Source organism: Hippoglossus stenolepis, chromosome 20, assembly GCF_022539355.2.
Source record: "Hippoglossus stenolepis isolate QCI-W04-F060 chromosome 20, HSTE1.2, whole genome shotgun sequence".
Classification (NCBI taxonomy): Eukaryota; Metazoa; Chordata; class Actinopteri; order Pleuronectiformes; family Pleuronectidae; genus Hippoglossus; species Hippoglossus stenolepis.
The window spans coordinates 19,975,905-20,003,656 of record NC_061502.1 but is presented as its reverse complement, the minus strand read 5'-3'; the positions used below and the strand labels follow the sequence as shown (position 1 = coordinate 20,003,656).

Here is a 27,752-nt window from a genome sequence, read left to right as displayed (position 1 = left end):
ATATGGCCCTTGTTTTGAAAAGTCTACCGGATATTCAGTCTTTCGTCTCATCCGCCTCTTAGCTTTAGCATTAGCTTCAGCGTTTAGCTCCTGCACGTGAACTCTGCTGGTTTTATCTATTTTAAACATCAGTCAGGGACAAATCAACACGTGCGTGTGTTTGAATTCTCAATCCGAAGATAACACGTGGTTTCTGTTTCCGGATCTTTTCGTTTTCCACCTTTAACGCGCGTATAACCCGACGAAGCTAATGCTAACCGGCTAGCAGCTAACCCTGTCAGGGCAGAAAGTTAAAGTGAAGTTTAAAGTCTCAATGAATTCATCTGAAAATTCATAAGTATGAGAAGTTTCCTCGGTTTTAAAACTCAGCGGCTGCTCAGCGGAGTCTTCAGCTCAGCAGCAGCAGGTGACGTCGTCTTGTTTATTCTCTTATTTCTGTATTACTGTCACAAACATGTTACTGTCACAAAATCCACAAATCACCCACTAAAACATATAAAACACAAGAGAAATCACATTTATAAACATGCACTTTAATTAGTATAGTTGGTATTACTGTCTGTTATGTGTGAATATCCATCCAGTTATATGGCTGCAGGTAATCACTCTTCAGTGTGCACTTTTAAATGAACAGATTAATCTTTTGTTCTATATAAACTTCTTAAAAATGACCTATATAATTATCAGTAATTGAAATACACAACCACAGCAGACACAGAAGACGGGGTGTAAAACATGTTAGCTTAAGATGATCCTTTATATATATATATTCGTTTAAAACTTCCTAATAAAATCATTTTTGAATGTGTGCGTGTGACAGTGCGATGGCGAGCAGCTCAGACCAGACTCCTCTGCAGCTCCTCGCCGGATGAAGACAAACGCCGACCGTCCATGCTGAGACACCTGACCTCCAAATTAAAAGCCACAGGTCCGATTTCGGTGGCCGAGTACATGAGGGAGGTTCTCACCAACCCTGTGACGGTAAATGAATCTGTCCCAGGCACTGTTATCATTTTAATAAACCTGAACGAAGTCCGTATCACTCACTCAGACTGAGTCGTTGTTTCTTTTAGGGTTATTATGTGAGGAACAACATGCTCGGACCAGACGGGGATTTTATCACCTCACCTGAAATCAGTCAGATCTTTGGAGAGGTGAGGCTGAAATACATAGAAACTGGAAACAAGTTTTAAAGCAGTTTTTCTGGCACAGATGAAGAGTTAAATTCAAAAGTATTAAAATGTTATGTTGCTGAATGATGCCCAGTCAAACAGACCTTCCTCTCCTGCTGTTGTTTAAATGTGTTTGTTGATCTCCCCTCCAGTTGCTCGGCGTCTGGATCCTCAGCGAGTGGATGGGAGCAGGTCGACCCAACCAGCTGCAGCTGGTGGAGCTCGGACCTGGAAAAGGATCGTTGGCCAGCGACGTCCTCAGGGTGAGAACTCGTCTTATCAAAGATCAGAAAACTTCTCTGGGTCAATAGATATTCACTGATGACGTTTGAACATTGTCGTCTTTATTTTTAGGAGAAAATTCTTCATTCTTGGACGATACAATAATATTAATTATACGTGTGTTGTCACTTCTCTCCAGGTGTTCGGTCAGTTGCAGTCAGTTCTGTGTGACGCCTCGGTGTCCCTCCACCTGGTCGAGGTGAGTCCGGCTCTGAGTCGGCTGCAGGCCCAGACTCTGACCAGGGACAGCAGCCGGGAGGCGGACGCAGAGGACGAGCTGGTTTACCGCCGCGGGGAAACTGCAGCCGGCCTCCCGGTGTCCTGGTACCGCCGCTTAGACGACGTCCCCACAGGTAGAAGACAGACCTGCTGGAAAGTTTGTACATCACAGCGATTCTGGGTTTTTGGATTAAACATTTTCCTACACAAGTAGGTTATTCATTCACTGTCTCTCTTCTTCTCTCAGGTTTCAGCATCTTTATCGCTCACGAGTTCTTCGACGCTCTGCCCATCCACAAGTTTCAGGTAAAGTCACCAAGTGTAAAACTTTACTGTGATTATAAATATTTGTATTTGTATCTGTTCGTTAAATGAAAATAATAATACAGTATATTCATCTGTGTCCTTGGGCTGTAGTGTCACACATCCCTGATCACCAGTGACACATGTGTTATATATATTTTTTCCACCAGATGGTGTCAAAGTAAAATAAAAACCCTTCTTTGTAGCTGAGACTTTCTGAACTGTGGGAATTTATTAGATTCTACTTTTGTCATTTCACTCTGAACTTTATATTTGAATTGTGTCCAAACTCATCACTTCCACTCGTCTATATTTTGAAGATTCGAGTGTCGTTACATATTAATAGTGTTTGTTTGTTGTGGTCAGAGGACGGAGAAAGGCTGGAGGGAGGTTATGGTGGACATCGACCCGGAGAAGTCCGATCAGCTGAGGTTCGTCGTGACTCCGTCTCCCACGCTGGCCTCGTCCACATTCGTTCGTGTGAGTACCTGAACAACCAGGAGGCTGCTGGTCCCACGGTGGGAGCACTCGGAAAGGGAAAACAGAAGTTAAAACTTTTTAAAGCGATTTGTGAAAATGAATCTCTTCAGACAGCTCAGATCAAACTTTGAGTTCGTGTGTAAATGAACCGACTCAGACAAACTCTTTAAGGTTTGTTTCTTAGTCTCCATCTGGTTTTAATTGCCCACATTTGAACCATCTATACGTCCACAGCCTGTTTGATTTGGTCTCCGGCTCAGCGGAGCCTCTTTGAACATGGTGCCAGATGCTCGACGTTATCATCAGACAGTTTCAGATCCAGTCTGAGCTCAGCTTCTGTTTATATCCAACCACATGTGAAGGACGAGGAGGATTCATTCATTTCTGTGTTTTCAAAAATCAAATAATGAGCGGTTTAATATGTCATAGTTGAAAAGAGGCGCAGGCATGTGATGTGGTACCCGTGCGTGTGTCTGTCAGGCCGATGAAAGGCGGGATCATGTGGAGGTGTGTGCAGAGGGCGGGGTCATCGTCCAGCAGCTGGCCCGGAGGATCGTGGAGGACGGCGGCGCGGCGCTGATCGCCGACTACGGCCACGAAGGAACCAAGACGGACACGTTCAGAGTAAGAACGTTTTCTAGAGATCAGATGATCACATGTATAGTTCTATAGATTTAAAATTCCCTTTCCATTTTGAAATCCAAATCGAATGTTAGCAAATGGGACATGGAGCAAACCAAATACACCGCTATCACTCTTCTCGTCTTTACTTACACTCTTTGCTCCAAACACAGTCCATAAAACACAAGGTTTGGTTTAGTGTGGTTGCAAAATAAAGTATAAAACAAACTGAGATAAAAGTAATTACTCAGTATTTTTACTTTCACCGTTTTATTCTTTTGAATCACTTCAGTGTATGACACAGTATTACACACAATATAAAACTACAATCTATCACAACATGATTGAAGAACAGCAGGTTACACGTCCCCTTCTGAAAATACACATTTTCAACGACCTTTACAAACTAGAAGACTTTGCTTATTTTTATTCTCGTGGACGTCTTTAGCTGTAAAACTTTTACCCAGAAGCCCTTTGTGCGTCCTTCAGGTTCTGAGCTCCAAACCAAACGTGTTTGTGAGGATCAGTTTGAGATTCGGACCTTAAAGCGAGGACGTTCTGTCCGGTCGTCTCTTCTGTTACAGTTGAAGGAAGCAGATGTAGGAAGTAGTGAAGCTCCTCTGCTGCAGGCGGGGGGGAAACCAGGGTTGACTGACTCATCGCTCCTCTTCCTCCGCTGCTCCTTCCTCCGCTGCTCCTTCCTCCGCTGCTCACTGATGTTTTTTGGCTTTTACTATTTCACGTAAACACATTTAAACCTCACAACCCACATCAGTAGGACTAAAAACTTGTGATATCAAATTGTATATCTGGATTTTCTGAACAATTATCGATGCTAAATTTAAAGAACCACTATGTAACTTTTACTGAGCAGCAGCGCCCTCTGCAGCTACACGTGGGGATTGATTCTGTTTGGCTCCGTGTCCGAGCGATGAAGTGTCTTTTATGTTTATATCAATGTGGGGCTACATGACAGTTAGCTCTCACAGTTGCATAGTGTTGCTGTAACTTTGTGAATATCTATTACCCATAATGCTCTTTTCTAAATGCGTCAGAGGCCCGACCCTCCCTGATGTTTCTCTTCTCCCTGTTATTCGTCAGGGTTTTAAAGGTCACCGGCTCCACGACGTCCTGGCCTCCCCCGGCTCGGCCGACCTCACCGCCGACGTCGACTTCAGCTACCTGCGGAGCATAGCTGGAGGGGGGGTGGCCTGTTTGGGACCTGTCACTCAGAGGACGTTCCTGAAGAACATGGGCATCGACACACGGATGCAGGTGAATCTTTAGTTTCTTCTCTTGTTGTCGATGGAGCTAGAAGCAGCAGTGGCTTGTTACTGGGAGAGAGAACGTCACATCATCAATATAGAACTATTGATTATTGGATCTGTGATGATCTCTTTCTTTAACTCCACCCCCGAGCACTCTGCAGCGTATCGGAACCAGAAGTATGTCTCATCTCCAGATGTTTAAACTCCCTCTGCAGGCTCTGCTGAGGAACTGCAGCGACCCGTCCACCAGGAAGCAGCTGATCAGCAGCTACGACATGCTGACCAACCCCGAGAAGATGGGCGAGCGCTTCCACTTCTTCAGCCTGCTGCACCACAGCCGCCTCGCCAAACCCAAGAGAGCGACGGGGATGAAGCTGGAGAAGACGAGCCCGGCGCCGCTGCCCGTGGCCGGATTCACTGAGCTCAGCTTCTCCTAGAGCGTCAGAAACATCCGGAAACAACTGGACACTTGTCAGATCTTTTCTAGTCAAGTAAGTGAGGGAGCTGAAACTGACTTTACAGAAGATCTAAGAGATTTCTGAAGCTCCATATACTGAGATTTGAAGGATCCTGTACAACACAATACTTATTTGTTTTTGAAGCAACATTATGAAACTCTTCTACCTGAAAGCAGCAGCTGGATGAAAGTGAGTCTGATGTGTGAGTGTGAACATGAGAAAGTTTCCTCCTTCACTCCCTGAGCGTCTGTTCTCTGTGACTCTGCTGAGTGGGTTCCATCTCCTGTGAGAAGAACTGACTGAGAGTCAGCTTCAACTGTCACAACCAGCTGCAGCTGAAGAGTGAAGCTGAACTGAGATCAGTTCAAAACACTCTGAAGTTATTAAAAACCAGAGTTTATCTCCAATATTCAGCAGGAAACTGTTAAATATGAAGAATTCTGAACAGAGTTTGGTGGATTTGTTACAGCAGCAGCTCTTCTGGGTCAGGGAGCAGAGGATCATGGGTAATATCCAGTGTTCCCCTCATGTGGCTGCAGGGGGCGCTGCTGCCCAGTAAAACTTACATCATGTTGCTTTAAGTGTTTGGTGTTCACTCGTGTCTCTAATCTAGAGAAGAAGCAGCACATCGCTGTCGTCGACCAGGTTGAACATGATCTGAACAAAAATATTATTTCTGTTGAATCAGTTGTGAAAAGCACTTTAATGTAAAAATGCCAGAAAATAAAAAATTGCTGCATTGTTATATTTCCTTATTCTTTAATCATGCGAAGGAGCCACTTTTTATTTTCAAATTCCGAACAATCGTTCAAATTCTACAACTTTGAAGTCGTGTTCAAACTCAAACTGACGCCCGATATCGAGCCGCAGCAGTAAACTGTGACTCTGCATCAGGTCAAAGGTCGTCCCGCTGCGGGAGGATCTCTTTCCACCGCCCGCACGTCGCCTCGCGGCGCCGCCGGCCTCTGTCCACATCTTGAAGCGGTTAGCTGAGCTGCCAGTTGTACGGCAGCCATTCACAGCGAGCTCCTCCGGTAGCAATTAAAAGCTTCAGTTACACGTGGTGGGGGGGCGCCGCTGCCAAAACAAGCAGCCGTCCTGCAGAGCGGCGGCAGAGCGAGCCGCTCGAGTTCAGGATCTGCTTAATTAAGAGATCGTTTCCAAACATCCTGCTTTTTTTAATTTGATGAGTCCGACTCAAACATTTGGAAGAAATTACAGGATTTTATTGAGCTGAAGAAACTGAAGACGATGATTTAAAATCTGTTTCTCAGGGTCAGTTTTAAAAGTTTTGACTTTAATATTTTCTCATCAAAAATCCTCCACATGACACAAAGTTTCTTTCAAAAATATAAAACGTGAAATAAATTCTCAGGCTGGAGTCAGATCCGGATCAGTGACGCTCGAGAGTTGTTTCCTTCTCAGACATAAAGACGATAGCAGCTCGATTCTCAGCTCGTCTTCGTCAGAGGTTTCAGAAAAAATCATTTGGAAAATCACTATTGATTTGTTTTTCTGCAAAATAGTAACGACTCATCACTTATTAAACAAATCAAAAATCTTCGGAAACTCGAGAAAATGTTTATAATATTGGAACAAACCAAAAGTTAATTTCTTGTTTTTTTTTCTCATTTCCCCCAAAAGTGCAAAGAACAAAAAAAATAAACAAAACATTAAAGTCACAATTTCTTGGACATTTTAGTTTCTTCTGAGTTTGTTGAAGTAAACGTGTGAAACAGCTTCATGAGTAGTAAAAACATTGTGTCCGATCATAAAGTCTCTGGGTCGTTAATTGAGCCGTTTTGTGGCTCAACAGGCAGAAAAGACCGTTATTTAAAATCTTCAGATTTCAGTTCTCAGGATGTTTCTTATAGTTTGTAAAAAAAAAATTGGAAAAAGATGAAAATTCATTGGAAAATTCCTCCGGAGCTGATTCTCACCATCGTGTACCTGCCCAGCGCGTCCTCATCGCCACACTGTCCCGTGCTGCCATGCCGACAGCTGTCCACTGGGGGAGTGTCCACCCTCTTGCCGCCACTAGGGGTCCTCCTCCATGTCGGCCAGGTTCGGTGACATGATGAAGTGTTTGGGGTAGTGCAGCCCGCTCTCGTCGGCGTGCTCCTCCCAGCGGGCGTCGTCGCTGTCGTGGGTGATGTAGCGCTCGCCTCGCTTCGTCTCGAACTCCCTGAGGTCGAGCCAGGTCCGGTAGTCCTGCGGGACAACGACATGGAAACAGTGAGATTCAAACCCAGGAGCTCGTATTTAATCTGTGGTCGAGGTGGAAGATCTCGTTTGGTTCCAAGATGGAGAGATATGTTAAAAAGTTTAAATCCTTGAACACTTCCTGTTGCAGTGATTTGTTACCTGCAGCCAGGGGTGACTCAGCGACTTGTCCACGCTGTAGCGCTTCCTCATCTTCACCTGCAGCAGGTTGTTGATCAGGTCTGTGGCTGTAAACCATTAACGAATAGTCGATCATTAATTAACAGATGGTTACAGCTCGTCGTTTATTAACTAAGATATTCTTGTGAGCGGTTCTTTGACTCGTCTGTCTTACCCGGCTCGGAGATGTCCCTCCAGGGGTTGGGCGGGTACATGAAGGCAGCGTTCTGGATCTGGTGGTCGATCTCCTCGTCTTCGTTGAAGGGAAACGTTCCGCTCAGGCTGACGTAGACGATAACGCCGACCGACCACATGTCCAGGGATCGATTGTAGCCTTTGCTGCGAAGAACCTCCGGCGCCAAATAAGCCGGAGTGCCGACCACGGAGCGACGGAAAGACTTCTCCCCGATGATGCGAGCGAAGCCGAAGTCACAGAGTTTCACCTGGAGGGGAAACGCACAAGTGGATGAAAGAGAAACCAAAGAACGAGGAGACGGTGACCAGAGTTCTCAGGTGATTTGGTCGAACCTGAGGAAACGGTTCTGCTGAGGCCAGGAGGACGTTCTCGGGCTTCAGGTCACAGTGGACGATGTTCTTGAAGTGAAGATGTCTGAGGGCCACGAGGATCTGGAGACACAACCGTTGGAGCTCGTCAGCAACAAGAAACACCCACAATTCCATGAAATAAATTAATAGACATTTCGTAATTTCACAAATGAGTCTTTGTGCGCGACCTGTGTGACCAGGAACTTGGTGAGACGTTCAGGGAGGCGACTCTTCTCGCTGGATAAGATCATCTCCAGCATGTCGCCGTGGAGCTTCTCCATGACGACGAACACCCGTTCAGGCGTCTCGAACATGCACTCCAGGTTGACGATACCGCGATGTTGGAGGTTCTGTCACAAACAAAACCAAACCTTTAACCATAATGATCTCATGTCCTGATGTGTGACTGAGCGACTAAGACCTCAGTTACAGAACATCGGATCGTCTTCATTTGCACGTGCCCTGTCTGGTACCTGGAGAATGGCCACCTCGTTCCTCAGCTGACTCTCCTGTTTGGTGGGAAACCTCATTTTGTCGATGATTTTGATCGCGACATCTCTGCCGCTCTTCCTGTGTTTTCCTGCAGAGGTCGAAGAGGGAAGAGATTCAGCAACGTTTACCATCTTTATAATCTTAACACATTGAGACACAGAGGAAAACTCCTCTGTAAACAGATGTGGCTGCAGATGTGTCCGTCTCACAGGTGCAGTTTCATTCCACTCGTTTCAAGCCTCACCTCCGTAAACGATCCCAAACTGTCCGGAGCCGAGGACGTCGTCTGCGAAGATCTGATAAACTGAACTGATATCCTGAACAAGAGATCAGAGCGGATTCAAAGATCAGTCGGGTCAAATCTTCACAAAGAGCAGAATCATCTCCACGTGCCAGAACATCGTCACATGAATAAATACACAAATAAATAAATGGTAAATTGCTGAATTGAATAAATGTCCTCAACATTTTGATTTGAGATTAGTGACTCACCACATTTTCTTGTATCTGGGAGTTGGACACTGATATGCTGATGGAAATTTCCTCTGAGGGAAACAAAGACAAAACAGTAAATGAATGTCAAACTGTGACTTCACTTCTTCTCCGCTGGTATGAATTATTATCCAAAGAGTATAAAATGTAAATTCCTCTCAGTAAAATGAAGAGAAACCGTCCAGCAGGGACGTGTGGGGCTTTTATTTCTTTAACCTCCAAATCATTAAAATCTCATTTCATTCCTTCCCTTGTTAAATAAAGGATGAGGTTTCCAGCCGAGATCAAACCGACGCGTTGTTTGTTCGACTCCCCATGAAAGAGTCGAGAGGATGAGTCCCGCTGCTGCAGCCTCCTCAAATCCTCCTGCAGGTCTCACAAAAATAAAAGCCTCTGTTTCCTGTCCCCATGTTTACTACGAGCCTCGCTGCGTTCATTCAGCCCCACGTTACACGAGAGAGGAAACCTGCCGCTGAGTTTCCACTGATGAGCCGGTATTGATTTCAGATCGGTCGGCCGGGGTTTTGATCGGGTCACTGCCCTGCGATCGATACCCGCAGTCTGATGTAGGTGGACGGACCTTTGATATTTGGGTCACGGGTTAGGTCACGATTCAGAGAGTTTATGTAACTTCATCGACAGAAATATGGACGGTGAGACGTGCACGTGCATCAGAAACACTGATAAACCTCAACCCGGTGGATTCTGTGGTTTCTCCTCTTGTGGTTTTACTCCTGTGTCCGTCCCACTGTGTCGCTGTTTGTCTCCGAGACGGTTAAACAACAAAAAGCCTTGTTACATCATGTGTCCATTAACTTATTGATGTGCGTTGCTGGGATTTCATTACCGAGCAAAACTGAAGCTCGACATCGTGCAAAGTGCAACTATTTAAAGATGAGCTCTGCCACTACAGCTAATGGTTATTAATTTAATACCACGACATCCATTTAGTCATTTACTGCGGGAAATCTCATTTTGTGGTGAAACTTAAAAGACACTTTACCCTGAAGTGAATCCGAGCGAGATGAGGCGGAAAATCCTCTGAAATCCCTTCAATCACGTTAAAATGTGTTTTTATTTTGAAAGCTCTCCACCGACAAATCCACACGACCATTAAAACACAAAAACGTACCCGAGTCTAATCTGATTTGAGAAATGACTCCATCGTACCGGACGTTTAAAACCTGCACTAACTGTCTCTAATAAACATGAAACGCATCAAGCCTGATTTTATTAAATGTTGGTTATTAGTAAAGATTAAACAGCTTCTCTCCTCTAGTCCTCTAAACTCGTGGAGTTCCTCAAGGATCGTCTGTGGGTCATATTTCATTTTCTTAACGCTTCCCCAAGGACACATGATACAAGGCGCGGCGTTCACTTGTCACAGGACACGTGTGGGGACACTTCATATTTCCGTTACTGTCGGAGGGAAGTGATCCGAGGTCGACCCGGACAGACCTGAGGACAGTTTGACCTGATGCTAAACGGGGTCGACCCGAGCAGAGAGAACAACAGTTCAATTAATCCAATCTGTCAGTGTCGTGGTGGAAAAGAGCAGCGACAGAACGAATTTATACTAAAACTGTGTTTCCAAACTAAAGCTTGTGTGTTGTGGATGCAGCCTCGGGTCCCGTCAGACCCACTGGGGCCTCGGGACGCATCGATCATCCTGATTGAATCTTGTTTTGATCATTAATCTGGAGTGAATCTCTGTCTTGACGTCTTGATGCGTCCTGGACTTCAGAGGTGAAGTCCTCAGTGTCTGTTACTCACTGTGGTCCTTCCCTTTGCCGGGGCCGGTGCCGACGCTGGCCTTGGGCGTGACGGGCATCAGCGCGTGACGGATCGCCTTCTCCCAGCTCTGGCCCACGTCCCGTCCCACACCGGACGCCGCCAGGACGGGGTTGTGGTACAGGCCGCCGTTGTTCTCCCCGACGTAGTACACCATGTTGGCCGTGGTCACCTCGAAGCAGTGCGGGTTGCTGCCCGGGGGCAGGCCGCTGAAGTCCTTCGCCGGCTCCACCTGCAGGATCTCGGACAGCGGGATCTCCTGAGGACACGTCAGGACACAACAGGAAGTCACGTTAGATTTGTGTCACACACAAGTTAAAAGTCTTCAGGGAAACGTTCCTGTTTGATCTCCCCTCCATCCTCACATCTCCTCTCTTTGTTAAACTGTGAAACTCGTTCTCTTCCTTCCTTATCTGGCAGACTGCCCCCTCTTAAAAACCCTGAACCCTGCCAGATCAAACCTTTGAAGAAGAACGACTGTGTGGTGTCATCTGAACTTCTTGTGTTTTGCCAAGTTTGTACCAGCAACCCCCATCATCATCAATTCATCCTGTGATTAAAAGCCAGGACGTGCTTCAGGCGCAGGGCGCAGGCGGGAAGAGGCCCTGAAACCGCCACAGATCTCCCCCTGTGCCGCTCCCTTTCTCTTCAAAGGACGGTTTCTGCAGCGCTTTGAGGTGAAGGTCAGCAGGTCGCTGACCGACCAGATGAAAAGAGGCGGAGGACGAGGGAGGGAAACGAACGAGGACGAGAGGAGCAGCGGCTGCTCTGACCTGAACTCACCATCGAGCTTCGCTTCAGGTTTCAGAGAAAAACAAAGTCTGGAAAAACTGCATCGAAAACACCGGAAGATCAGAGAAGATTCAAGCTAATCTGGGATCAGTCGAGCGACAAGTAATCATTAGTTTAAACTCTGAGTCCAGAGATGTTCTGTATTTCTCTTCATGTAAATGAAACCTGCACAGACTGTAAATAAAGATGGATGACGCGGCTCCACTTCCTTCCACTGCAGAAAAATGAAGCCAAACTATCTGATGCGTGCGCCGCCATCTTGTACTGGTGACATCACTTGGAGTCTGTGCAACAGTGATCTGAGGTCCCTCCCACACCTCTACCTGACCAATCATGAGTCAGTCTCAGCTGTCAATCATTACGTCAATAACTAATTAAAACCAAACTTCAAACTATTTAAACCATTTTTTTTGTTTGGTCCATGTCCCGTCTGCGAACATGGACGAGGTGGGGTTTGTGACCTATTCAACAGCCAGCCACCAGGGGGCGATGGAGACGCTTCGACTGTCATCCTGTCGTCCATCTTTATTCACAGTCACCTTTATCCAGGTGTTAGAAACCAGCAGCTGAGGGGAAATGTCTTCATGAGGGTTTTCAGTTTTCCGTACGCTCAGAGTCAAACTGTGAAAAGTGACGACCTTGTGAAAACATTCCGATAGAAACTCCGAGTGTCGCCGGTCGAACCCGACTCCCTCACCTCACCGCTCGGTTGGGCCGAGCAGCTGAAACCGGATCCAACCTGTCCCTCCTACCTTGTAAAACTTGGCTCCGCTTTCATTCTGAAACAGCGTCAGACTCTTGGTGTCCAGCCTCCAGTAATGTCTCTTCCTCTGCAAAGACAGAACGCAGATCAGAGGTTTGACTCAAAGGTTATATTCAAAGATTTTAACAGGTTCAGGGATGTGAAAGTGGAATTATCAGGATATCAATTCAAAAACAAGCAACACACTAATGAAGTTAAAGAAATTAAAGAGGAAAATGTGTATCTGCAGGTTATTTTTGGGATAAATGTTCAGAACATCGTTTTGTCACGTGGCAAATTTAGAGAAAATATCGTTGTTAAGCCCCAAACGCTTGGTGACATTTCTCTTCCTCTCACCAGGTTGTCGCGGCTGGTGAAGTGAACCATCCACCCCTCTTTCACCACCGTGGAGCCGGTCCGCTTCGTGTGTTTGATGGACTGAACCACTCGCATCAGGGGGATGTTACTGCTGGTGCACGGGCTGCGTCAACACAAACATCACACACTCATCAACACACTGACTCAATTCTGAAAGCAGCTGAATTTATAAAAGTTTTGTGAGCAGATCAACTGTTTTGATATTTTGTTTAAATTAAACCACGTGTGACGGCCGCCTCTTGTCACCTGATGGCTCTGAGCGTCTCGTCGTCTTTCTCGCCGTCCGTGCACGGCCCCTCGAAGAAGAGCTTGTCCTCAGGGGTGGACTCGTCCTGGTCGTCCATGCTCTGACCTCCGTCGCTGTTCACGTCGCAGTTGTCCACCTCCATCGTCGCCTCGGAGTCCAGACTGGGACTGGCCGGTTCTGCAGAGTCAGGAAACAAAACCCACAACGGACAACTTTTAATCAAAGAGATTTAATGTAGAGTTCCTCTAATGACCACTAGGAGACAACCTAAAAACTGAGTTCACCGCTGATCGATTATCACTATAAATATATTGATTAAAGCCTCTTTAAAGCTTCAGGTTTCTAACAGTAGATGACGTTGACGGTTCAACTCCTCCAACGTGAAGCCAACTCACCTCCGTTAAAGTCGACCTCGCCCAGACAGTCTCGAGGAACTTTGGCTGCACATCTCTTGTGGCAGTTAAATTTACAATCTGAAGAAACAGAAACACACACGTGAATCTGATGGGTCGAAAAAAACTGATCAGCCTGAAGGCATCATCCTGAAAACTGTGGAATGAGCAGCAGATCAAACTGTGATGACGAGATCTTCCTTCACCACAGGAATCACTCAGAGAACATCTTGTCATTTGAGATTCTAGATCATTTTAGCTGAGTCGTCACCCTTGCACTGCATCCCCTGGCGGAAGAGTCCCTTCAGCAGCCGTTTGCAGAACTGGCAGATGGTGGGACGAGTGTACGTGTGCACGGAGAAGGTGTGAGGGACTTTGACCCGGCCCAGGACCATCTTCTCCATCCAGATGGGACGACCGCTGAGCAGGGAGTTACGCTTCGCGGCGCCCAGGAGGGGGCGTTGCTGAGGGAGAGAGGAGGAGAAAGAGAGGAGATCGAGAAACGAACTGAAGAGTTTCCTCATTTACTGAAAGTGTCTGATTTGACCAACAAGAACTCCTTGTGTCCGTGCTGGAGGTTCAGTCACTTGTGGAGAGTTGAGATGTTCATTGGTCACGAGGACTGAATGAGCTGTGTGTCATCAGCGCAGCAGTGAGAGTGCACGTTGTGTTTGTGGATGATAAGGGGGGGCATATAGATGGACAATATAATGCGACCTAAGATTGGACCCTGCGGGACACCATACCTCGTTTGAGGGGGTTGAGACGCCAGAAGTAAGGGAGCGATTTACAATTTCTAGGATGAAAAGGAGCAAGAGTCTCCTTCAGTGTGTGTGTGTTGTGTGTGTGTGTGTGTGTGTGTGTGTGTGTGTGTGTGTGTGTGTGTATATAAAACACAGGGTGTTTGTTCCAGTGAGTGTGAAGCTGAACAGGATGGAAAATCAGGTGGTTCGCCTCCAGCCTCCAGCCATCACACTGTGTGTGTGTGTGTGTGTGTGTGTGTGTGTGGGACTAGTTAGTTGGTTGCACAACCTTTACATCTGCTGCTGAAACTGTGTTTTCACTCATTCTGTCAGAAATGAATCAAACTTTCACTTCGCTAAAAGAAACAACTCATCATCATGTGACTGAAGCTGCAAGAAAACCTCCAGAGACCAGGATGCAACAGTCCCTTCAGTTACAGACGTACTGACACCGGTATAAAGGTCGGGGGTCGGGGTCGGGGATCGAACTGACGAGACTTTGAGGTCAGTTTATTTAAAGCAGCAATAATCAATTTCTCCATGAAGACGTGAGAGGAGTCACTAAACTTCAGAGAATCATTTAAACATAGAAATATACAATTTCTATGTTACAGACAAAGATTTTCTCTCGTGAGTCTCCAGCAGCTCAGAGAATAAAGAACCCACCTCCTCCTGCGGCGCCGGTATGAACTCCGTGGAAGGCGGACGGGCGATGGACATGACGGAGCCCGGCAGAGACACGTTGGACAGGCGCCTCTTCTTCACGCCGCTGCAGTTGTTGGGGATCTTGAACGCACATCGTTTGTGGTAGTTCAGTCCACATCCTGCGGAGGAGAAACGTCATCTAATTGTTCTCTTGTCCTCAGTTCCACCTGCTGGTCAGTCAGGGCTCAAACTGGGAGAAAACCGGAGCAAACAAGAGTCTGCAGCCGTCTGCAGCAACAGGAATCCTCCTATCTCCCTAAAGGCTTCACATACAGTGCCTTGCATAAGTATTCACCCCTTTGGACTTTTCTACATTTTGTCATGGTATAACCACAGATTAAAATTTATTTCATCGTGAGTTTATGTAATGGACCAACACAAAATAGTGCATCATTTGGAAGTGGGGAAATATTACATGGATTTCACAATTATTTACAAATAAAAATCTGAAAAGTGTTGAGTGCATATGTATTCACCCCTTTACTGTGAAACCCTAACAAAGATCTGGTGCGACCAATTGACTTCACAAGTCACATTTGCAAGTCACAGAATTAGTAAATAGGGTCCACCTGTCTGCAATTTAATCTCAGTATAAATACACCTGTTCTGTGACGGACTCAGAGTTTGTTGGAGATCATTACTGAACAAACAGCATCATGAAGACCAAGGAGCTCACCAAACAGGTCAGGGATAAAGTTGTGGAGAAATATGAAGCAGGGTTAGGTTATAAAAAAATATCCAGAGCTTTGAACATCTCTCTGAGCACCATAAAATCCATCATAAGAAAATGGAAAGAATATGGCACAACCGCAAACCTACCAGAGAGGCCGTCCACCCAAACTGAAGAGTCGGACAAGGAGAAAATTAATCAGAGAAGCAACCAAGAGGCACATGGTTACTCTGGAGGAGTTGCAGAGATCCACAGCTGAGGTGGGAGAATCTGTCCACAGGACAACTATTAGTCGTCTACTCACAAATCTGGCCTTTATGGAAGAGTGGCAAGAAGAAAGCCATTGTTGAAATGGATCCATAAAAATCCCGTTTGGAGTTTGCCAGAAGCCATGTGGGAGACACAGCAAACATGTGGAAGAAGGTGCTCTGGTCAGATGAGACCAAAATTGAACTTTTTGGCCTCAATGCAAACGCTATGTGTGCGAAACCCAACACTGCCCATCACCCTGAGCACACCATCCCAACAGTGAAACATGGTGGTGGTAGCATCATGCTGTGGGATGCTTCTCTTCAACAGGTACAGGAAACTGGTCAGAATAGAGGGAAAGATGGATGGAGCCAAATACAGGAAATCCTTGAAGAAAATCTGATGCAGTCTGCAAAGACTTGAGACTGGGGCGGAGGTTCATCTTCCAGCAGGACAATGACCCTAAACATACAGCCAGAGCTACAAAGGAATGGTTTGGATTAAAGAATGTTAATGTCTTAAAATGGCCCAGTCAAAGCCCGACCTCAATCAATAGAGAATCTATGGCAAGACTTGAAGATTGCGGTTCACAGACGGTCTCCATCCAATCTGACTGAGCTTCATCTTTTTGCCAAGAAGAATGAACAAACCTTTCCATCTCTAGATGTGCAAAGCTGGTAGAGACATACCCCAAAGACTTGCAGCTGTAATTGCAGCGAAAGGGGGTTCTCCAAGTATTGACTCAGGGGTGAATACTTATGCACCCAACAGATGTCAACTTTTTGTTCTCATTATTGTTTGTGTCACAATAAAATTTATTTTGCACCTCCAAAGTACTATGCATGTTTTGTTGATCAAACGGAAAAAGTTTATTTAAGTCTATTTGAATTCCAGTTAGTAACAGTACATAATGGGAAAAAGTCAAAGGGGTGAATACTTATGCAAGGCACTGTAGATCCAGACTCTTTTAGCAGAACTGGGATAAACAACCCTCGAGCTTCGGAGGAATCTCACCTTCACACTTGAGGCCCTGTCGGACGAGCCCCCACAGCATCTCCCCGCAGTCGTCGCAGAACGCCGGCGCCTTGTAGGAGTGAACGTACAGCGCGTGAGGACGGATCTGGAAATCCTCGGCCGTGGCGAGAGCTGAAATAAAAAAAATACAGAGAAAGTCTTTTTTAAATCCTGTTTCTTTACCACTTCCTGGAAATGATTTCAGACGACTTGTTTTGAATCGATCCAACTCAAGACTGAACTTTTTAATCAGGACTTTGATCGTCGACTATTTAACGTTTCAGATGTTAGTTTGGATGTTGGATGAAAACACGAAAAGCAGCAGATAATCTTTGAAGCTTCGTTAGGAAACAGATTGTTAATTGATTTGTGATCATTTTGTGGATTGAACTTTGAGGAACAGGAACCGGTTGAGTTTTAGTTTCTGAGTTCACACCTTTTTGATAAATGTCTGTTTCGACTCAGTTGATCTGTTTCATGTGTTTGGGTTCCGTTAGTTTGAACTTCTTTTCTTCAGAACATTGATCTGAGTTCTCTTGTTCGTTTTATTGTCTCTGTTTTAAACATCAGTCGCCTTGTTCCCCTCCTTCAGTTCAATCACTCATTTGAACTTAATTACTTTCACCTCCTTCAGTGAATTCCTTTACTTTCACCACCAACATCTGGTTTCATGTTGCCACCGCTAGGTCGTAACGTTGCATGTTTTCTTTTTCTTTCCGGTTCTTCGGTGCTTCTATACGCGAACGTAGTAGTCAGACGGATCCTCTGCGGTACCAGAGGCAGCATGAACAGTTATAAAGACACAAACGAGCAGAGATGTGCACGTCTGCAGCAGCAGCAGCAGCAGCAGGAGGAGGAGGAGGAGGAGGAGGAGGAGGAAGTGGTCGTGGGTTTGAACCCGATGTGGTTCGACCTGCCACTTTGTTTTCCTCCTCAGCTGCCGCTGCTGTGTCGAGCTGTTGAGGTGTCAGTTTTAGGTTTTACACCCAAACCCGTCGAGACCAGTCAGGAAATGACATATACTCAATATTATGGTTGGGGGGGCGCAGAGTGATCCCCGGCGACGCTGCGGCGGACGAAACAAGATGTGAGACGGCTCCGGCCTCAGAGCAGGAGGAACAACAGAGAGGAAGCTGAGAGGAAGTCAGAATGTGATGAATCTATTCACATCGTCATTGTTACTTTAGAGATGATTATGACTGAATCCTATAGTTTTAAATAAGTTGAAAATGTATTATTATTATTTTTCTGACATTTATTATCTGTAATTCAAAATCTAAAGCAAAGACATCTCTCAGGTTCAGAGTCTGAACATAAAGACTTCAGATTGTTATTTATGAATAATTTTGAATCACTTGTAAATTAGATTTCCTGTTGCACCGCACACGTGCTTCTGCTTCGGAGCAGGCGGACGACACTGATCCAGGATCAGAGGTTCACTGAAGAACCGTTCGACTTGTGAAAATAAGGTTTAACAGGCAAAGTGCTGGTGATTTACCGGAGAGCACCACCTCCACCAGGTCGCCCTCGTGGATGTCCTCTGCAGACGTCAGCCGCTGCAGGATGTTGTCCGAGCTCAGGTCGTGACGGAAGAGCAGGATCTTGTCGTACATCCCGAAGAATCCACATTCTGGGAACTGAGGAGGAAGAGGAGGAGGAAGAGTTCAGATACTTACGGACCGTTACGGAGAATGAAAACGGTCCAGGGACAGAAGAGGCTGCACGACTCCACGTTCTGAACAGAACATGTGACACAGGAGCTTCTGGTTAAATCATAAATCTGTCTGAGCTGTTTTATATGTAGAATTCTAAATGTTGGAAGATGTGGATAAATTCTTTAGTCACAACTGAAGACATGAGAGTGAAATACGCTCATCACACTGAATAACGTGACGTTAACTGTAAAACACTTTTCATACAAACAGTGAAAACACAAAGCAAAAGACAATGACCACAGGAAGTGAGAGAACTGTCGTCCGTCTCACTGGAGATGAGGAAACACAGAAAAACAAAGAGATAAAATCATGAAGATAAAATAATAAAACAAGAAGCTCACACTTCCCTTCAACTGCAACAAATTTCACACGCTCATAAAAATATGTTTCCTACGTGATCCTTGAATTGTTTCCTGACAAATCAAAGAAAATGTCAAAAAACATCCGATCACACAAAGTTAAATAAAGAGATAAAAGTCGTAGACGGATTTCCACGAAAATCGACTAAATAAAGAAACGGAGGGGGAACAGAACCTCATCGGCCGTAGTAATTTACTCAGTTATAGAAAGTAATGGGATTACTGCAGAATGAAGGTGTATAATAAATGCAATTTAAAAACCAGATGTGAATCAAACACCAAACTAGATTTATCGCCTTCGACCAACCAATCACGATGCAGATCACATTCATGTCAGTCCAAACTAAACTATGACTTTCAAGGAACTTAAATGTTTTTTGTCATAATCAGCGTATGAATTCTTTGTGAGGTCACGGTGACCTTTGACCTCTGACCACCGCACTCTTATCAGCTCATCTTTGAGTCCAAGCAAAACGTTTCTGCCAGATTTAAAGTGATTCCCTCAAGATGTTCCTGAGATATCACATTCAAGAGGCTGAAGACAGTGACCTCTGACCTCTGACCTCTGACCTCTGACCACCAGGTCATCTGGAAACATGGCGCTCGGCCACGTTTCCCTGAGGCGACAAGTCGGAGTCTGAGGTGCAACAATCAATCCACTGATCGGTGCATGTGATGTTCACTGTAAACTGGGATTTTAAAAGATAAAACTCTGGTTTAATAAAAAACAACCATTAAAATGTAGGAAAAACTAAAATCTGTTATCTAGTTTATGTATTTCATGTATAAATCAACAGTTCGACCTGAGGGTGGCACTAAAAGTCCTCCCGCCTCGTGACCTTTGACCCCACATAACAGATCTCGACGCCCCGGAGCAGCAGCTCGTTCTCACAAGTTTCCCTCTTCGTGACTTTATCCTTCGTCGAGGTCGTTACCGAACGTCTTTCCTCTGAGGAACTCATGATCCAAACAACCAGCAGCTCAAACCCCGACGGCGGCGACCGAGTCAGTTTCCACAAAACAACCGTCTGTTTATTCAAAAATCGGATTTTCTGCTAATGTCGAGGTTTTCTCTGCAGCTCGAGCTCAATTCATAAAGAACCTTAAAACAAACATGTGAGCTTCAGTTCAAGTCTGGGTCAGTGTCTGTGATTCCATCGGCCAACGGCTCACAGGGAAGTTTGAGAAAGATTCTGAGAGTAAAGTCGTCAAAGTATTTTGGAGAATAAAGTTGTGTGTGTGTGTGTGTGTGTGTGTGTGTGTGTGTATTTGTGTGCATCTTCTGCAGGTGGAGCAGCTTCCTGCCCTGAGCTGCTCGGTGTCAGCAGGATGTCAGCAGGATGTCAGCAGAGTGCAGGGAGCATGGTGCAGGCTCACAGCAGGAAACTAAGCCGACAGGTGACGAGGCACAAGCTGCTCAGGTCACATGAACACACACACACACACACACGCACACACACACACACACACACACACACACACACACACACAGACACACAGACACACAGACGGACCATCATGAATTATGGCTGAGGCCCCGTCACTGAAACCCTGCGGTCATTACCCCTGTGGCTGCACCGTTCAAACAAACACGTCGGAAACACACACACACACCGTCATAAAACCAGGATTAAACCAGAGGAGGAAGGAGGAAGGAGCACGGCTCCACGGCGACGGAGCGACCACAAGTGAAAGCTGCAGTGACGACACATCTGGGCCACGTCCAATCACGTCGGTGCCGGTCGTCAGCTGCTTCCGTCTCTGAGGTGAGCAGAGAGACGCGCTGAGAGTTCAGTTAATGGACAAGAGTGTGTGTTTAATACACACTGATCCTCTCATTTATGGTTAATCCTCCATTAACCAGGCTTAACCTCCGCGCACGCGCACACACACACACACACACACACACACACACCCTCGCCAAACTGAAGCCAGATTTTTGACAACCCCGCCGCCTCGCTCCGGCCGTCAGGGTCGCAGAGGCCTCCAGGCCCTGTGGTGACCTTTGACCCCTCCTGCAGGAGCTGGAGCGGGGGACTGTTCTTACCAAGAGGGGGTGTGTGTGTGGGGGTAATCTGTGCAGCACTCATGCCATTATGAGAGAGACTAAGTGTTCATGGAGCCCAGTAATCCTGGTTCTAAAAGGGACAGAGACACACGAACCCCACAAATACACAACTGCAGGAACTTTATGGACGTATATGTTTTTATGTATGAATGACAATTACATCATCAAAACTACTTAGAGACTTTGATCCAGTCTGGAGCGGACGTGGGAAACATCGTTAAGGATTAGAGACGCAACTACCTGTTGTCTGTCAGCGACCTGCTGCTCCTCCAACCGGAAACACACCATTGACTTGAAAATCAGATTTTCTCTTATATATATATATTTCAATTTGATCAGCTATTTTAGGATGTGGCCTTTAAATATTAAATAGTATTATTAATACTGTTAACCCAAATATGTGGCAGTTTTTTGGTGACGCTGAAAACGTAGGAATCTTCGAACATGGAACAACAAACAGGAGGTTACATCACTTCGTGTTTTCTCCAGACATCGAACATCTGGACCGGCAGCGACGTGAAGAGCACAAACACATCAACCTGCCGCCGTCTTCCGCTGCACAACACCAGCGTCCTTTCAGCGCCAATAAAACTCTCCAACTGTCCCGCTGCACACGTGCACTCAGCCCGGAGGGACGCCGCTGAGATGGGCTGATGGGAAATAACGTGGTTAAACGACCAGCGCTCCGGTTTCCCTCCAGCAGGAAGCAACAGGAAACAACAGTGAGTCGGTCAAGGTGGTCACACACACACACACACACACACACACACACACACACACACACACACACACACACACACACACACACACACACACACACACACCACACCAACACTCTATTTTATTTTGCTTTTGGTTATTCAGTCAATTTATACCCTTGAATTTACAGCTGAAGATTTGAACATTGATTATTAGTATTATTGTAGATACAATTTTGGGTGGAAATCTCTCCATGCGATGAAATTAACAATAATACAACAGGTGGATGTAATGTTCCACCTACTGTTTATAACCTCTGTTGTGTTTTAGTTATTGAAGTTTGAGGTATAAACTGTCGCCTCGTTCAGGTGCATTTACAAAATTGTTGTCGTCATCAGTTCTAGAGAAATAGCAGCAGCTCAGGTTCCAGAACATAAAGAGTCGTTATGAAACTTAAAGTGATTTTATGACACGATTTGGTTTCAGCTGTGTGAGACGTTCAGGATCAGAGGTTTTAATCTAACGAGACGACAAATGGAGGCTGGAGAGTTAAGCCGGATGTTTTAAAAAGTTAAATGACGGTGAATGAAAGTCAGACAGACGCTGTTAATGTTCATTAATTCAACATCTCACATAAAAGAGAATAAAGGTCAGAATTAATCCTCAGCATCATTAAAGCATCAACTGCAGATGAGACAAATCCTGCAGCATCTGCACTTATTAAAAACACTAACAAAACCGGCTCTATTCTTAATTACACTGCTTCAGTCTAATGTTTAATAAAGGGTTTTATTCTCCAGTTTAACTTTTATCTTTCACTTAACTTCGAAACTTTGATGAAACACGAGCTCAGTTTGTTCAGTTATTTAGTGAAATGAGCAAAAAGGAAATAAGAGAAAGTTTGAAAAGGAAACTCGGCCTGAATAACGAGATTTAAACACTTTGTCTTTAAAATTCAGAAATAAATTTGAGTGAGCAGGTTTCCATACGACTCCGAGTATTTAAACCTTTGTAAATGGGTCGGGCGACCATTAAAAAAACCACTGACATCTCTCTCTCTCTCTCTCTCTCTCTCTCTCTCTCTCTCTCTCTCTCTCTCTCTCTCTCTCTCTCTCTCTCTCTCTGTCTCTCTCTCTCCTCCCCTTTCTCTCTCTCTCTCTCTCTCTCTCTCTCTCTCTCTCTCTCTCTCTCTCTCTCTCTCTCTCTCTCTCTCTCTCTCTCTCTCTCTCTCTCCCCACCACCTGGCCTTGGTAACCATGGAGACCAGCGCAGTGGAGGACGCGGGTTCCTCACGTCACCGTGGCGACAGGGAGAGATGCTGTCTTTGTGGTGCAGGTGCTCGTGCGCTGCCGTCACTTCGTTCACTTACAGATTTGCTTAAAGTCTGATCGCAACAATTCAAATGTTTGTATTTAAGTGTCATTAATTGATTTTTGATGAATTTAAGGACAGAGGAGCAACACAAGTGTCCCCGTGTTCCACTGAGCAGCTGAGAATCATATCGAGTCTCGAACTTTGTCTGTTTGCTGAAAACAGCTGCAAAGCTGCAGCAGCTGGAAACGACGAGGCTGAACCGCAACAGAGAAACAACACAATGAGCTGAAAGAGGCTGAAACACCCCCCCCTCTGCTTCTACAAACACAACCACACACAGAGCAGAGAGGTGACATAACAGCAGTAAATCAGTAAATAAGCTTCCGTCCGGCCGGGTCGCAGCTCGCAGCCTCGTGATGTGGACACAAAAGGAGGAAAAAGAGAATTCCAGTGGTCGCGTCACTTCTCTAACTCCGCCTCCAGCGTGTCCTGTCACAGCGAGGGAGACTCCTGCTGTGCGCTTTAGCTCAGCTGAGGACATTAGCATGTAGCTGTGATGTCAGAGGTTATCAGGCCCGTGTTCTCGTGGAAACTGTTTTGTACGATATCTTATCAAAGGTTTCACGATGCTACGAGTGTACGATACGATCAGTTCAGCTGCACAAACCTAACGCAACATGTTGGAGACTCGTTTGTTCTTTAGTTTCACAATCTTCATTCTGTGACTGGATCCGATCTTTAGTTTGTTAGTTATTACAAAGGTGTTCAGGTTTCTGTCATGTCTATGCTGGTTGCTATGGAAATCCCTGTTGAGAGGGGGACTCCTGTTTTGGTTTGTCTGGTGTGAATGGGCTTGATTCGGTTTCAAACTAGTGTCGACCAATGAGAGAAGCCGTGTGATGAACTAACCGGAATCTGAACTCTAGTGTTTCTGCACAGAACAGAGTGAGCAGCTCGACGGGGAGTGAGCTCAGTTTCGTTATGAACTGTAATTTCACTTCCTCTAAAGTTAGTGGAAGTTGTTCCATGAAGCAGAGACTTTAACGACAGGCGGTTCCACTCAGTAATCAGAGGGTTTTCCTGCAACACAACGCACAGCTGAGAGGAAACAAAGAGCGCTGACGCAGTGGCGACCAGGAAATGACCTTCCTGTGAAAAGACGTTTCCTCCGATGAGCTCGAAAACACGAGACTGTGACGAGAGACGACGAGTGAAAGTGTTTCCAGAGTGAAGTGTCCACACAGCCACTGGATGTCCCAACGATCAATCAATCAATCAATCAATCAATCAATCAATCAATCAATCAATCAATCAACTCACCTTCTGATCCACGATGGAGCAGACGAGCTCTCTGACGGCGGGGAGGGAGTGGTCTCCAGGGTCGAGGGTCACCGTCTCCCGGGTGAGTCCGATCTGCAGCAGGAAGGAGACGCCTTGGATGGAGCCCCGTGAGTTGGTGCGGCTGGGGACCGTCAGGCTGCCATTGGACAGGCGGCCGCAGAGGGTGGCGGGCGGGCTGGGTGACGGCGAAGGAGTGGGCGGGGCCGTGTGCTGAGGGAGGGTGGCGAAAGCGCGGGGTGAGGCCGGCGGCGGTGGCGGCGGGCTGTTGTCGGACGACATTGGCAGCTATCTATGACGTTGTCCAGGCAGGAGAAAGTAAACAACATCCAGAAAAAGAAACGTTTGTAATGTTGGATTCCTCCGGTCTACTCGTCAGCCGACCGTCTCCTGCGACCTCCTCGGCCTCGATTCATATTTCTCACCAATAAAATCCTGCAAGAAAAGTTTCCTCTCACTGTCGGACATCTTGGAAAAAGAAATGAACCAAAAAAATGAACAAATTCAGGGAAACAAAAGTTTGCGATCCTCACGCCTCCTGCTGGATGAAACTCACATGTGCAGTCGCGGTGAGAAATCGCAGCAGATCTTTAGTTTCTCTTTTCAGCGTCTGTGGAGAATAAAGACGACTCGTTAAAGAATCAGTCGCTCGGGTTCATCTCCTCATCTGTCAAATCTATGCAGCAGCTCATGTTGTAGTATGGGCTGTGGCCAACAGGGGGCAGGAGGACAACCTCAACAGGAAGTAAGATGTTTGTTCATTTTTTTTTTTTATTGCTTTTCCTTGAGTTGTATTTTTATGGCGTAAACATGTGAACGCCATCTTAAGTCGGAGCATTAACTCGGAGAGTCCGGAGAAATGTAGGTACATGAGTTGCTGACGTCACTTACGAACCAATCAACGATCAGAGATAAATAATGTGAACTCGTCTCATGTTACTTTTGTCACAACTTTTATCCAAAACAGATGTTTTTATGATTAACAAGTTATTTACGTGCGTGTCACACCTTTGTGTTGTTTAAATTCTCTAAACTTATAAATCCAACACTCGTTGTGTAAAGCGTTTCCAACACAATCTGACTTCAAAGCTTCTGAACATACAGAAGTCATATATATATATATATATATATATACAGTATATATATATATATATATATATAATCTAAAGTACCACGTGTCTGTGTCCTGCTCTGAGTTCTCTGAAGCTGTGAAATACGGAACACGATGCTGCAGCGGTGTGACTGTGGAATCCTGTTTTTATGAATTAGTTTGTCATAAATCATCTGAGTTGATTAAAAACAAAGACAACGTTGGATTTAATAACTTTGAACTGAAGGATGAAGACGTGACCACGATTTAAGACGAATTTAAAACTCCAAAGGATTCACTCGTGCCGCTGAATATTCGACACGTTTCCTTTGTTTAGAACCAAAAGAAGAATATTGTTGAACCCTCGACACTCGGTTTCTGTTTAAACACATTTTAAGAGTTTGGTCTCGCAGGTCGTCGCTCCTGAGATCACATGCACCTTTAATATCTTACTCGTCTTTTTTAACTTGTCTGATTTTAAAGTTTGTTTCTTATTTTTTGTGTTTTCTTGTGAAGCCTTTTGTGACTTTCGCTCTTGAAGCTGATAAATACAGAAAATAAAAGTATTATTATAGTGATAATTCTCCTCTTTGTTTCTTTACCAGCAGAGAAACTGCAGATTTTCAAGTGAAAACTCATCACATCTCTTTTCTTTCTTCTTGTTTCTGTATCTTTGACAAATATATGTAAAATAAACTTATATATTTGCCTTGTTTTTTTACAGGCAAACAGGGAAATATACAGTTTTAATGGAATAAAAGGTATTTTTTTTAATGTACTTTATTTGACTTTTTACCCGGTAAGTTGTATATAATGTTATTATCTTATTATATAGTGATATTTCTGTAGTTATATGAATGTTTCTACAAAGTATTCAGCTGAGTTAACAACAGAAAACAAGATGAAATCAACAGTAAACTTAAAAATGAAGTAATAAAACCAATAATCACGATGACTTCGCACATCTGTAACGTATCTCTGTGTGGTCACATCTGGATCCTGGCTCATATAATCCAGATGTTCTCAGTAGTTTACACCTCGGGCTGTCTGAAGCTGCCGGTGGATTGAAAGTTTTCTCACCGACAGAGAGGCTCGATCCTCGGTCACATCCCCGGAGAACAGGCCGGTTCCTCCGCTTCCATCGCGGCTCCAACCAGAGGAAACCGTGCGTCAAGCTTCCATCCAGCGGAGCCTCGGAGCGCACGAGCCCAACCTCCCGAGCCCGGGCCCGGGTTCGCGGCCCTCCGGCGGTCGGTGCTCCGGGTCTGGAGGAGCGGGGGGAGCCGGGCAGCGGGTCCGTCTCAGTGACTTTATTCCCCGGTGAGAGTGAGAAAGTTTCCCGGAGCTGCAGCTTCATGAGGATCCGATTAAAACCAGAACACAGCCACAGAGCCGCAGAGACACTGAGAGGTCTCACTCTGACTGGAAACCAGAGCACCGGACCACAAGCGGAAGTGAGGAGGAGCACACGTGTCAGAGAAAAAGTTATAAAGTTTATTTATGACTAATTCTACAGTAAAATCAAGCATCGATGTATTCATTCATCTATTCATAAAAAGACTCAATCAAACAGTAATTTATTGTGTGAGTATTTTAACAATGTGATCCTTTTATGTTCTTGTTTTATATTTATTCTTACTTTTAAAATGTATTTACAAATTAAATATTACTCCACCTGTAAATATTTTAAGTATTACATGTGATTAATATATAATTAACTCTAATGATTTGATCATTTGTATATCTGACTTAACGTGACTGATGGTGTTGATGGTTGATCAGAAGCTAAACAATAGCTTTAAAACTAAGTACTGTATAAAGGCTCTGTTATTATTTTACTCATGTAATGTATGTATGTAAATGTGAAGTATTAAATTATATGGTCTATATTTATATGAATCTGTTCTGGTCTTGATGACATGTCATTCTCACATTTACACATTTACACAGAGCATCTATGTGCTGTTGATGTTCTCTGCCTCACATCGTGCTCATACATGCTGAAGGAGTCAGGAATCGAACTACTGACCTTCTGGTGCGGCCATTAACCACGAGCATTTGAAAAAGAAGCAACATGGAAGTGAGATTCTACTGATGTTAAAGTTAAACTGGCCCCAACTGTTGTGATAAACCTCGAACCTTTGACGTTTTTACACCTCAGAGTGGTTCGTCTGTCCGTAGACGATCTCTGCTTCAGTGCCCTTTCGTCACATGACGCTGTGGCGCCCCCTGCTGGTGGAAACACTCCATCACCCGGAGCAGCGCGTGCCAGATGTGGAGCCTCCGTCCTCCAGCTGCTGAGAAACACGACGAAGAGTGAAGAAGAAGAGTTTCACTTGTAGTTTCATCTGAAACCAACAAACTGAGGATCCTGCACCGATCATCTGTCAAATATTAAAACATTGTAAACAAAGTAAAACAACAACAAATAAACAAACGTTGACACATTTGAATTATTTGTTTGTCTTCGACCAACAGTCAAAATAAAAACAATGACAATTTAAATTGACATTTCCACTTTATTTTTATAAAATACAACTGACCGTCAGTCATGTGTTTGTGGGACATGCGTGTCCGTGTCAGGTCAACAGGGGGCAGAGTTTCTTAAAGAAGCAGCTGTGATAGAAACATGTGGACTAATTAATACAGATGTTTTTAATACAGAGTCGACCTGAGATCTTTCACTTCAGGAGAGAAGTTAAACCACAATGACTCAAAACGTATAAATAAT

At 45.1% G+C, this 27,752-nt stretch overlaps 2 protein-coding genes across 2 annotated transcripts; one reads left to right on the top strand and one right to left on the bottom strand.

The window, feature by feature from the left end:
* Positions 1 to 44: 44 nt before the first annotated feature.
* Positions 45 to 12,606, top strand: ndufaf7 (NADH:ubiquinone oxidoreductase complex assembly factor 7). The gene is made up of 11 exons (XM_035143722.1): positions 45 to 406; positions 821 to 981; positions 1,074 to 1,154; positions 1,325 to 1,435; positions 1,594 to 1,807; positions 1,921 to 1,979; positions 2,343 to 2,456; positions 2,937 to 3,080; positions 4,179 to 4,352; positions 4,561 to 4,836; positions 12,401 to 12,606. The coding sequence occupies exons 1-10, from the start codon at positions 340 to 342 to the stop codon at positions 4,780 to 4,782; spliced, it is 1,347 nt and encodes a 448-aa protein (XP_034999613.1). The 5' UTR covers positions 45 to 339; the 3' UTR covers positions 4,783 to 4,836; positions 12,401 to 12,606.
* Positions 5,546 to 26,430, bottom strand: LOC118099278 (serine/threonine-protein kinase D3). The gene is made up of 19 exons (XM_035143720.2): positions 26,102 to 26,430; positions 23,914 to 24,541; positions 17,937 to 18,075; positions 16,439 to 16,570; positions 14,467 to 14,624; positions 13,329 to 13,521; positions 13,061 to 13,138; positions 12,665 to 12,842; positions 12,398 to 12,521; positions 12,051 to 12,128; positions 10,489 to 10,765; positions 8,716 to 8,768; positions 8,468 to 8,540; positions 8,205 to 8,311; positions 7,920 to 8,081; positions 7,714 to 7,812; positions 7,361 to 7,628; positions 7,168 to 7,253; positions 5,546 to 7,014 (listed from the first exon to the last, which is right to left on the bottom strand). Exons 2-19 carry the CDS (start codon positions 24,211 to 24,213, stop codon positions 6,841 to 6,843), a joined length of 2,679 nt encoding a protein of 892 aa, XP_034999611.2. The 5' UTR covers positions 24,214 to 24,541; positions 26,102 to 26,430; the 3' UTR covers positions 5,546 to 6,840.
* Positions 26,431 to 27,752: the final 1,322 nt, after the last annotated feature.